This window comes from Rana temporaria, chromosome 1 (genome assembly GCF_905171775.1).
Source record: "Rana temporaria chromosome 1, aRanTem1.1, whole genome shotgun sequence".
Lineage (NCBI taxonomy): Eukaryota > Metazoa > Chordata > Amphibia > Anura > Ranidae > Rana > Rana temporaria.
In genome coordinates this window covers 611,783,696-611,796,570 of record NC_053489.1, presented here as the reverse complement: position 1 = coordinate 611,796,570, position 12,875 = coordinate 611,783,696, and the positions used below count along the sequence as shown (strand labels likewise).

The following is a 12,875-nucleotide window of genomic DNA, read 5'->3' as shown; positions in this document are numbered from 1 at the left end:
TATATATTTGAAATTTGATCAATCCGACAGTCCATCTCATTTCTTGAGGCCCTTAAAATATCGGGGCAGTACAAAATACCCCCTAAATGACACCTTTCTGGAAAGAAGATAGTTTGAAGTATTTAGTAAGAGGAATGGCAAGATTTTTGTTACAATGTTCTGTAAAGCTAACAAGTTAAATAACTACCATAGTAAAATTGTACTACTCTGGGGGAGGGGGAAATCAGGGAATATATATATATATAAAAAAAATTTAAAAAAAACTTTGATTGCTGGTACAATGAAGATTATAGTACTGGCAATGCTTTAAATTGTCATGAATGAATGAATGACTTGTATAGCGCAACGCATGCGAACTGAATCGCCTCTGGGCGCTTTTTCCAGCCAGTATCTGCTTGGCTGGTGCGGTCATTTTTACCCTGTAGGATCATGACACGCTAGGGACACACAGTCATACACACATATTTTCATATATACTGGGCCAATTTGGACGAGATCCAATTTACCTACCAGCATGTCTTTGGAGTGTGGGAGGAAACCGGAGTACCCGGAGGAAACCCACGCAGACACAGGGAGAACATGCAAACTCCAGGCAGATGGTGTCGTGGTTGGGATTCGAACCAGCGAACCTTTTGCTGCTAGGCGAAAGTGCTACTCACTGCACCACTGTGCTGCCTTGGGTACCCCTCATGGGTAAGTTCATGACAACTGTGAATACTAGTGATCTGTGATTGGCTACAGCTAAATCACATGGTACAGGGTGCTGCAATTCACCCAGGTACCATGTGATAGCTGTGGGTCAATCACAACTCACTAGCAAAGGAAGCAGAACAGTTATGAATCATATTGATTCATAACAGCTTTGTTGACTTTATGATTATGACGATCATACGAGTACTGGGATCTGCCTGTACTGTATATGGCTACAAGAAAAATTGTATATCCAGGGCGCTCCAAGCATTTGAATCCTGATAGATAAAGTCTGTGTTGGAGAGGTTGGAAAATCTTCACACACTTTAGGCAGCACTCAGGGAGACAAGCAATCTCCAATGGAAACAGAAAACCAAGGCGCCTTTAAGTGCAGAAGTATAAAACTTTTAATATCCCCTAGAGGGTTAAAAACACAGCCGACTTGTGCTGTGAATATTCAAAGGACACAATAAAGCTGGAGCCTGGGGATGACGTCAGAGGAAGCGAGACAGAAACCAGCATGGAACACAAACAGGAAGTGGACAGGAAGTGTGTCATAGAGGCGGGACGCGTTGCGAAACAGCTCATTGCTTCCTTCTTCAGCCAGTCGGCTGTTATATCGTGAACTTCCCTGGAAGCTTTACCATCACAGACTGGGATGCCCTGCCACTGGAACATCTCCTGGATGCACTTATCTGCTACATGACTGTTCTATTCACTATCTTGTAAGTGTTTTTAACCCTCTAGGGGACATTAAAATTTTTAGACTTCTGCACTTAGAGGCGCCATGGTTGTTTTTCTGTATATGGCTACAGTAGCTGGCAGAAATGGCATGTAAAAAAAAAATCTGACAGGCTGGTTGTACCCAAGTCCAATGGATCAACTTGTGTACAACCAGCCTGCCATTACATGTATCAAATCTCAGCCGGTCCCTGCTGAACTGACGAAGAATCTATCCATCAGTAGCTGGCTTTAGTCAAGTAATACAATAAAAACATTGAGGAAAGTCGGTAAGCAAACAAATGTACTACTTACCTGAGACTCACACATGGAGTCTGAATTAAAACCCGGTATTGGCCTAGATGGGGCCTTCACCCACGCCTTGCCACCAATCTTTGCCTTTCCTGTCAGGTTTAGTGGGATGTGATGATCTGGAATTACATTGAGGAGTAACGTAGAAACTACCTGTGTTAGAAGGAACATAAGAAGGAAGCAAGTATTTAAAACAAGTCCGGTCTATGACAATTTTTCAGTTTGCATTATATCAGTGATTTTTTTCCCCCCATACTCCTATATCCCATTTTCCCGACGCATTCATGGCAGCACACACTGGGTTGTGACTCCGCCCCCACAACCTGACAGGATTGATTAGCTATAAATTTGAAGGGGAGACGCCCTGCACCATTCTCTTTTTTATCCTCACCTGACAGATTGGATTAATAAGCGTCACTGGAAGTTATTGCTCACGACCCTGCAAGACTTTGGGTGGCTAGTCAACTGGAAAAAGAGCAGTCTCCAGCCCACGCAAGTCATGGTGTTTCTAGGGGCAGAGTTGGATACCAGGCTGAAACGTGTACAACTCCTTCAGGAGAAGCTGAAACCCTTAGTCCAGAAGATGCAGAACCTGTTATCATCCAGACGCCTACCGGCCAGAGCCTACCTCAATATCTTGGGGTCCATGTCTGCGACCATACCCATGGTACAGTGGTCCCAGTGGCACATGCGAGTTCTACAGAATTATTTTCTCAGACAGTGGAACAGCTGGGTAAAACAATCACTATGGTGGTGGACGCACCCATTCAACCTCAGGAAACTCAGACCGATAGTTCCCCCCAAGTCCAGAAGTAGTAACATCGGATGCCAGCCAGAGGGGGTGGGGAAGACATTATCGGGACCAAGCAGCCCAAGGCCAGTGGCACTTTCAAGCTCAGGGCATGGTGTCAAATGTATTAGAACTCAGAGCAGCCTTCCAGGCTCTCATGACCTTTGCTCCTCTTCTGAAAGGAAAGAGTGTCCTTATCCGAATGGACAACAAGGTGGCAGTGTCGTACATCCAGAAACAAGGAGGGACCAGGAGTCTAACGCTTCTGGAGGAAGTTCGCCCCATATTGGAATGGGCCCAAGTGCACCTGCCAGATCTCAGGGCAGCGTATGTCCCGGCAGCACAAAATATGTTGGCCGACTAAGCCGAGAGACCCTGTCGAACAACGAATGGTCCCTGAACCACCACGCATTCTCCCTTCTTACGAAGACCTGAGGAGTACCAGAGGTCGACCTAGCAGCTACGTCAACAAACACCAAATGTCAGAGGTTCCTGTCCAGAGCCCCCTTTTCATCAGCCGAAGGAACAGACTCCCTAGCCCACACGGGAGCAGACGAGGCGAAGCAGCTACCTCTCGTACCATCGCCGCTATCAAAGAGGCCTATTCCATCCAGCAACTTACAGCTCCTGAGGGCATCAGGGCTCACTCGTCAAGGGCAGTCGATACCTCATGGGTAGCATATTGCGGGATTTCCCCGGAGACCATATGCAGAGCAGCAACCTGGTCTTCTCGGCACACCTTCATTTCTCACTACAGAGTGAATTCTGCTCACTTGGCTACTGCCGACTTCGGCAGATCTGTTGTTAGAGCCAATTCCTCAGCGCTATAAAGAATAAATATTACCGTTTTCTTGCACCCTCCCAACTGGCAAGTTATTTCCCAGTGTGTGCTGCCATGAATGCGTCAGGAAAACGGAAAATTGTATACTCACCTTTCCGTAATTTTCCTTTCCTGACGCATCTTCATGGCAGCACACAGATGCCCACCCTACTGTTTAATGATGATATATACAGAGAATAGTTCAGGGCGTCTCCCCTTCAAACTTATAGCTAATCAATCCTGTCAGGTTGTGGGGGTGGAGTCACAACCCAGTGTGTGCTGCCATGAAGATGCGTCAGGAAAGGAAAATTACGGAAAGGTGAGTATACAATTTTCCGTTTTACATGAAACCAAAATTAAGTTTATGTCAAAAATCTTTGTTCACTCTTGTGTCAAACATTATTAAGTGACCTTCACCGAGAGGAAAAAAAAAAAAAAAAAAAAAAAAAAAAAAAAAACTTAGGCTATCCTCAATCTTCCTCCACCAGTCACAAAAAAAATAATTAAAAATATATAAATTATATATATATATATATATATATATATATATATATATATATATATATATATATACACACACATATACACACACACACACACACACACACACACACACACACCCCGATAATCACAGCAAGGAAGAGGGAGCAAATACCTGTATTTGATGGTACCTGCTCCCACTTCCTCAACCCTCACCGAGATACAGAAATGCTGTACTGGTTTGAGGTTGCATTCACACCTGAGTGTTTTCAGCTCGTAAAACGCCCTGAAAAAAAAAAAACCACAAAGTCCCATTCATTTCAATGGAACCTGTTAATATCTGATCGTTTTGTCACCTAAAGCAAAACGCCTGAAAAACGCCCTAAGCTTAAAAAAGAACATGAGCTTCTTTGTAGCCATGACTAAGCACTAAATATTGGTGCGAAACGCGTCGGCTGAGTGTCCTAATTTTTGTTGTGATTTGTAGTGCTTTTATCCTTATTTCACAATAAAGGCAACCGAAAGGTTGATTTTTTTTACTTTATTTTTTATTATAAACTTTTACCTTTTAAAAATATATATACCGTATATATTATTATTTTTTTATCAACGCTCTCAGCTTTGGTAAGATATCAGGGGGCTAAACAGACTACTGACATCTTCCCTTTGAGACAGAGAAAGGAACTGAGGACACAGATTCCCCAGTCCCTTTCTCTGCAGCCTCAGCTGCACTGAAAATGAATGGACACGAAGCAGCAGCTCCTCTCCAGTCATAAACTGAAGCATCGTAAACAGTTTACTATGCTCAGTTATGAATGGACAGCCAGTGATCACTGACTCTGTGCATTCCGTAAAGGAAGGAGCCAGTAAAAGAGATCCGCTCTCCATCCTGAGATATTTTGGACAGAGGGGCACGGAGGACATGGAAAAGCACAGATCGGACACGGAGAAGGGGAAAGTCAGGGTCGATCGTTGCGGCAGAGTTACAAGCACCAATCTCATAGATTTCAATAAAGCAGCTGAAAGCATTGGGGGGGGGGGGGGGGTTAAGGACCGGGTACATGCAAACTCCAGGCAGGTAGTGCCATGGTTGGGATTTGTACCAGCAACCTAGTGTTGCCAAGCAAAGTGCCAACCACTACACACCACTGTGCTGTTAAAGTGATGGTAAAGCTGCTGTCTCAGCCAATGAGAAGGGGAGTCCCGGGCAGCCAAGACATTTCTACAACATCGCTGGATATAGAGGGGGCTTGTGAATTAGGGGGGCTGCTGCACTCAGGTTTTTTATCTGAAAGGGGTTGTAAAGGTACAATTTTTTTTTCCCTAAATAGCTTCCTTTACCTTAGTGCAGTCCTCCTTCACTTACCTCATCTTTCGATTTTGCTTTTATATGTCCTTATTTCTTCTAAGAAATCCTCACTTCCTCTGTCTGTAACTCCATACAGTAATGCAAGGCTTTCTCCCTGGTGTGGAGTGTCGTGCTCGCCCCCTCCCTTGGACTACAGAAGAGTCAGGACGCTCTCTACGTTGCAGATAGAGCAAGGAGCTGTGTGTTATTGGGCGTCCTGACTCTCCTGTAGTCCAAGGGAGGGGGCGAGCATGACACTCCAAACCAGGGAGAAAGCCTTGCATTACTTTGTGGAGTTACAGACAGAAGAACAGGAAGTGAGGATTTCTCAGAAGAAATAAGGAAATTTAAAAGTAAAATCGAAAGATGAGGTAAGTGAAGGAGGACTGCACTAAGGTAAAAGGAAGCTATTATGGGGGGGGAAAAAATGTACCTTTACAACCACTTCAAAGCATAGAATCTGCCTTTACAATCAGTTTAAACACAAATTCATTCTGGGATGAAGGCGCCACCCGGTGGGGAATAAGTATAAATAGCAGAACATGACACAGGATGGTAGATACAACCAGAAAACCCTGATAATTTCAATTTGAGACAATCTTGCTCTTCTAATAAGGACTTTTATACAAAATAATAATAATATTATACATTTCCTTCATATTAAGAATAATAATTTTAAAAATTATAAAAACACACACACACACACACACACACACCTCTTATCTCTCTCTCTATATAATGAAATATATTGCATATTTACTCTTCAACAAGATATAATACCAGCACTTACCCTGTACACCCAGCCCAAATGGTGTCAGGGGGTAAGTGCCCACATATCAAAAACAAGGTGCCTAGCCAACACGTTTCACCATGTCTGTCAACCTCAATGTAGCCTGGACGAATGACAAAGATATAAGCCCACATACGTACAAAGCCCTTACTGTAAAGATATACAGATCTTTGGACATAAACTTTATAGTCTTGGGTTTTAACGCGTGCAAAGGCCAAATATCGGACATATACCGAATCCTTAACGAGTACTCTATACAGGACCGGGGTAAACATGCATACATGCTCCGCTGGGAGAAGGAGCTGGGGGAGGTGATCCCAGAGGAGGCATGGGGGGCGGTCTGGAGACACGCGGCCAAGAGCTCCTTGTGTACCCTTTACAAGGAGAATACCTATAAGGTTCTTTTCTTGGTACCGGACCCGGGACATACTCCACAGGGTCTATCCCTCTACCTCTAACCGCTGCTGGCGCTGCCAACAAGCCCGCGGCACTCTATTCCATATATACTGGACCTGCCCTTGGATTGTCCCATTTTGGACATCGACGCAGGAGCTCTTGTCCCGCCTCTTTGAGACACCCATACCCATCTCCCCGAAACTTTTCCAACCGCGAATAGCCAAACCCTATAAAAAACTACTTAGACATATTCTTACAGCAGCGAGGTGCTTGATAGCCCTCCACTGGAAGAAACCATTGCCCCTGTCCCAGGAGGCCCTTTATGCCAGGGTCAAGGACGTAGAGCTCATGGAATAAATGACTGCCAGGATCCGGGACAAGTTAGATGACCATGACGTTGTCTGGGAGAGGTGGCATAAATCCATCGAGGTACCGTGATATTCTACCCTATCTAGTCTGTCTTCTTTTCTCTTCCCCCTCTTTCTCTTTCCCTCTGATTCTCAATTACTTTTGGATGTTTTTGAGTGCACAGTTTACTGTGATGCCAATGTTGTACTGTTCTGTGTCACATGACTTCTTTGATAGGACTCCACTTTTAGTGGAGGGCACGGCGCTGGAGACTGGGGGTGCTCGTCCCTCCCCTCGCTGGGCATACTTTGGACAGGCACGAGTACGTATCGATATTTTTTGTACCTTTTATATATTTGTACTGCTATTCTGTTTTTACTGAAATTTACAAAATAAAATTGTTATTTGAAAAAAAAAAATTGGATGGTCATCATTTTGGAACACCCATACTGACTTATTCATTTTTTACCATCCTAAATCTATACTTTATGAAGAGTTGGGAACGGAATCTAAAAATGATTTATATTCAAGGGTGACCCCTGACCCGCAAGATAAGTATGGGCAAAAAAATCTTTGGTCATACTACGCTGGAGGCTGGGTTCACATTTAAAAATCGGGTGCGGCTCACAGCAGGGGTCCGGTGCGTCCCTGTTCTCTGTTTCAGGGACGAATCAGGCCATAAATGTTTGCCTAAATTCAGACCCGAAACAGAGCCAAAGATGCACAGGACCTCTGTGCAATTCACTGCGCAGCCGTCACGGAGATGTGTAAACCAACTCCATTGTGTCCGGTCATGAGAATTGCACTAATGTGAACCCAGCCTAAAGTGTATGTAAACTAAAAACAGAAGCCCTGTCATTTGCTACCTAGTCTGTTAGAAGAGAAGCGCGGCCAAGAAGAGAAGCGCGGCCAAGAAGAGAAGCGCGGCCAAGAAGAGAAGCGCGGCCAAGAAGAGAAGCGCGGCCAAGAAGAGAAGCGCGGCCAAACTTCTCTTGTAGGTCACAGGAGTGCATTTACTTGTGCTCTCCTGTGACCCAGAATCAGCCTTCAGCAGGCTAAAGTCTGCTGTCAGCGGACCTCACAGAGCCGCTGCAGGCTCTGGAAAGTTACCGACAATGTCAGGATCCACAGATTCTGTGACTAACAGCTGGATCAGCCTCTCAGCACATTGCCGAGAGCCTGAGCCACCTGTTCCCGCCCCTTCCCAGTGAGTGCTGGAGGGGCAGAGCACAGAGGAGTGACTGACAGTCACTGCTCTCTTTTAGAGCAGACCTAGAAGTGCGATGATGCAGCCATAAAAGGTAAGTTTGAAGGATTTTTTATTAAAAATATTATTTTATTTTTTACAATCCCACACTTCTTTAATTTTTTTGGTGCTGTGAAAGAGAAAAAGAAAATGGGAGAATCCAACTTACTGTAGTGGGACAGATGAAGCCACATAAGGCTTGGACCTTTTTTTCTTCCACCACATAAAAAATGCATAGTTGGATAAAGCATGAATAAATCGGTATAGGTTAGCAAACTAGCTAAGATAAATCAAGCATTTACACGACCCTATTAGAGAATGCTGAACAGCTACAGCTGCTGCCTATAAAATACAAATGGCTGGTTTGATTTACCTGCTTTCCTGTCCAAAGTTTGTATGGTTTTAGGATTGCTGGTGGGAGGGTTTTTACCCGGCCGCTTTTATCTGTCAGCCCCCTGTAGACCAGCTCCATGTACTGTTCTCTGGTGAAGAAACAACCTCGGATGGTCATACTTGCCCCAGACACCATGTGATCCTGGATCAGTCCTGCCAATGGCGTCCCATCCTTTGGGGAAAAAATAAACATCATAAGAGAAACTGCCAGACAACAGGAAACAAAAACCACAAAAAATAAATAAAAATAAGGTTTTTCTATGAGCTTCTTGATATAGGACTATAGTATATTTGTAAATGAATGAATTATGAATCTGATTCAGCATATCATAGCTGTCATCCCAAAAAGTTTGCATTTTGGTGTTCAAAAAAGTCTGGTCACCATACGTTATATTAACCACTTCCCGACCGCCGCATGTATATGTACGTCCACAGAATGGCACGTACAGGCAAATGTAGGCCTTCTAGCGGGTGGGAAGTCCGATTGGGACCCCCCCCCCGCTACATGTGGCGGTCGGGTTCCGTCGGGGAGCGATCCGGGACGACGGCGCGGCTATTTGTTTATAGCCGCTCCGTCGCGATCGCTCCCCGGAGCTGAAGAACGGGGAGAGCCGTATGTAAACACGGCTTCCCCGTGCTTCACTGTGGCGGCGTATCGATCGAGTGATCCCTTATATATAAGGGAGACTCAATCGATGACATCAGTCCTACAGCCACACCCCCCTACAGTTGTAAACACACACTAGGTGAACCCTAACTCCTACAGCGCCCCCTGTGGTTAACTCCCAAACTGCAACTGTCATTTTCACAATAAAGAATGCAATTTAAATGCATTTTTTGCTGTGAAAATGACAATAGTCCCAAAAATGAGTCACGAAAAAAAAAAATCGCTGATCGCCGCCATTAGTAGCAAAAAAAAAAAAAAATTAATAAAAATGCAAACTATCCCCTATTTTGTAAACGCTATAAATTTTGTGCAAACCAATCGATAAACGCTTATTGCGTTTTTTTTTACTAAAAATAGGTCGAAGAATACGTATCGGCCTAAACTGAGGGGAACATTTTTTTAGATATGTTTTTGGGTGATATTTATTATAACAAAAAGTATTGCATTTTTTTCAAAATTGTCGCTCTATTTTTGTTAATAGCGCAAAAAATAAAAACCGCAGAGGTGATCAAATACCACAAAAAGAAAGCTCTATTTGTGGGGAAAAAAGGGCGCCAATTTTGTTTGGGAGCCACGTCGCACGACCACGCAATTGTCTGTTAAAGCGACGCAGTGCCAGATCGCAAAACCTGGCCTTGGCATTTAGCTGCCTAAAGGTCCGGGGCTTAAGTGGTTAATGAGACTGCACACCACTCCTGCAGCAATAAGGGGCGAGGGTCTCCAAATTGGAAAATTATAATTTTTTTTGACTTTGACTGTATGTGCTTAATCCCAAAAAACAGCTATTCTCCATTCACACACCCCTGAACGCATAAAGGTGCAACTACTCTGCCCAGGCGATGCCACATATTTTGCTCTGTTAGGCTTCATGCACACTAAAATGTTAAGAGAAAAAAAAAATTTACTGGATAAAAAAACGCTGGTAATAGCATTTTAGCAGCGTTTTATTTGGCATTATTGCAGTAAAAGGAAAAACAAAAAAAAAAACAGAACACTATTGGGAGTGTTTAGGAGTGATTCCGCTGGATCCAGGAAACTACAAAAACATTTTTTTTTTTGCTCCTAGACACTAAAGCTCAAAAAATGCTAATAGCCTAAAAGTAGTGTGCAACTTATTGGTCACTTGGTGGCCGACGCTATATGTTGAGCGCATTTCATTATCACTTATCATTTCATAAAGCACCATTGCATTTGATAATTTGGAGCACATTGCACTTTAGAAGCACGGTGTTGGAGCATATATAACAAGAAGTGACCATAATGCTGGTTATGGACTTTTCAGATTTATTGATTTTATGTGCACTTTATCAATTGTATTAACACTATTACTTTATTATCTATATTCTAATCACTAATTTGCCCATTAGCGCCCTTTATTTTCGTGTGCAACTGTGCATGGGCACATAGGATAACACTATTTAGCTTCTAGGAGAAGAAAAAAATAATTGCCAATAACAGCTTCTAGGAGAAGAAAAAAATAATTGCTAATAACAGCTTCTAGGAGAAGAAAAAAAAAAATGCTAGTGTGCATGGAGCCTAAAGATTTTGACAGGCTTCTGGATGCTAAACCTGTGCCTCCTGAAAATAGTGCGATTTGTTGCAGATGGACTAAAAACAGTGATATCTGCTTTAGGCTCAATGCACACTATCTTTTCCAGCAGAAGAACATTTCACCTTAAAAATTGCCGATTCTCAGATAGGGATTACTATCCGAGAAGCAATTACATTAGTAAAACTAAAAATTTATATATATATATATATATATATATATATATATATATATATATATATATATATATATATATATATATATATATATATATATATATATATATATATATATATAAATATATATATATATTACAGTGAAACTTTGGATTACAAGTAACGTAGTTTACGAGCATTTTGAAAGACGAGCAATTTTTATTTTATTTTTAATTGCCTTGATATACGAGCGCTGTCTTGATATACGAGTGTAAAAGAGAATTACACTCACTGAGTCTGCTGCTCATCCATGTAAAGCGCTTGTGTATATGTACAGTGAAGACGCTGGTATACAGTATAGCTTTGTATGTGGCCAGAGATTTGCGGGCGATTGTCTCCAGGAAGCGCTGGGAGCCACCCTCTCAGACATTCCCAACAGGGGCAGGCGTACCCAGAAGTGATGTGAACAGTTCCCGAGTTCTCTAGGAAGTGCTGTGAGCTGAACCTGCGGCCACATACAGCGTTGTACTGTGCACCAGCGGCCTTACTTAACATACAGTACTGTATACAGAATGGTTCTAAATAGATAAGCATCAACCTCTGACCACATACAGAGCTGTATACTGTACACCAGCGGCTTTACTGTGCATACAGTATACACAGCGGCTTTAAATTGGTGATCACCAGACTCCTTAACATTGTGAGTGTGCACATTTTTCTTTACCTTAACATTTTTGCAACAGGTACAGTACAGTATTTTAAAATGCAGTTTAATTTGTTTTATTTTTACAGTACACTTTATACTGTATTTTGTTTTGCCGTAATATTTTTATATGAATAAATGGTTGTGAGATGAATCATCTGAGTTTCCATTATTTCCTATGGGGAAACTTCCTTTGATATGCGAGTGCTTTGGATTACAAGCATTCTCCTGGAACGAATTATGCTCGTAATCCAAGGTTCCACTGTAATAATAATAATAATATACAGTAGTTGCTCATAAATATAGGAGTTGCCGAAAACTGATGACATGAATAAAGCAAGATTGTGACGAGTGAGATATTTTTCTTTGGGAAGAATTTTTTTAAGTCCAGTAAAGATAAAACGGGTCGTTTATGTCCCTAAGAGATGGTTTACAGGCATTAACCAAATGCTCTCAGCATTTCTTTGGGGATCTAGGCCTGCTAGGGTGTCCTTGGAGACACTCTATTTGCCAATCAAGATGGGTGGTTTGGCACTACCGAACCTGCAGTGTTATTATTTGGCGGCCCAATTGACGCATGTGCATTGGTGGGGTTTTCCAAATTTGGACATTGCATCGGTGGCAACCCAGGCGGCACAGATGAGATCATATGAAGGATTGCTCAATATTTTGTACAGGAATGGACCGTATCCGGATCAGGGGGCAGGGCTGTTAAAATTGTCCTATAAGATATTCCACATGTGTAATGCCAGGGGGGGTGGGTCCAGATTAACAAACTCTCCTAACACCCCATTGTGGCATAACCCCCAGTTGGGCGAAATTGTAAAGGTTCCGGAGGGATCATGCTGGGCGGCTTACGTGCTTAAGTACGCCCATCAGCTGTTCAGAGAGGGAATACTTAAGACCTTTTCGGACCTGAGAAATGAGTTTGGAGTCCCCAATACGTTTTTCTTTTTCGTTATCTCCAATTACGCCATGCAGTGACGGCTCAATACGGTGGGGGGGTGGTGGCGCTCTCCCCTTCCAAGATGGAGGTAGTCATTGCAGACGGAGATCACTCAAAACTGATATCTAGATATTACTTCATGCTACTGTCATCCTCATGCCCCAGAATGGAGAAGTTGGCGGTGCAGTGGCGCAATGACATACCGTCCCTTTCAGAGGAAACTTGGTCGGAGGCGCTGGATACGCTAGTGCCTTCGGTTATTTCTGCTAGGGATAAACTGACTCAATTTAATTTTTTACACAGAATATATTTCACTCCCCTGAGATTACATAGAATGGGTAGGGGGACTTCGGTGGAATGCCCTCGCTGCTATGCTGCTGAGGCAGATTTTTTTCATATGGTGTGGCGGTGTCCTAGGGTGGAGGGCTTTTGGAGAGAGATTTTGTCATTTCTTGAAAATGAGATGGACCTGCCAAATATATACTCCCCGGCCAGATGCCTACTGGGAGATCTGGAGGAGGA

At 43.1% G+C, this 12,875-nt stretch overlaps 1 protein-coding gene across 1 annotated transcript in view; it reads right to left on the bottom strand.

Moving 5' to 3' along the window:
- POLR1A (RNA polymerase I subunit A) overlaps positions 1–12,875 on the bottom strand; it is a 178,089-nt gene that overhangs the window by 126,784 nt on the left and 38,430 nt on the right. The window contains exons 14-15 of the mRNA XM_040335240.1: positions 8,314–8,505; positions 1,726–1,875 (exon numbers count right to left, since the gene is read on the bottom strand). Coding sequence (XP_040191174.1) covers positions 1,726–1,875; positions 8,314–8,505 — 342 coding nt within the window. The remainder of the gene's footprint in view (positions 1–1,725; positions 1,876–8,313; positions 8,506–12,875) is intronic.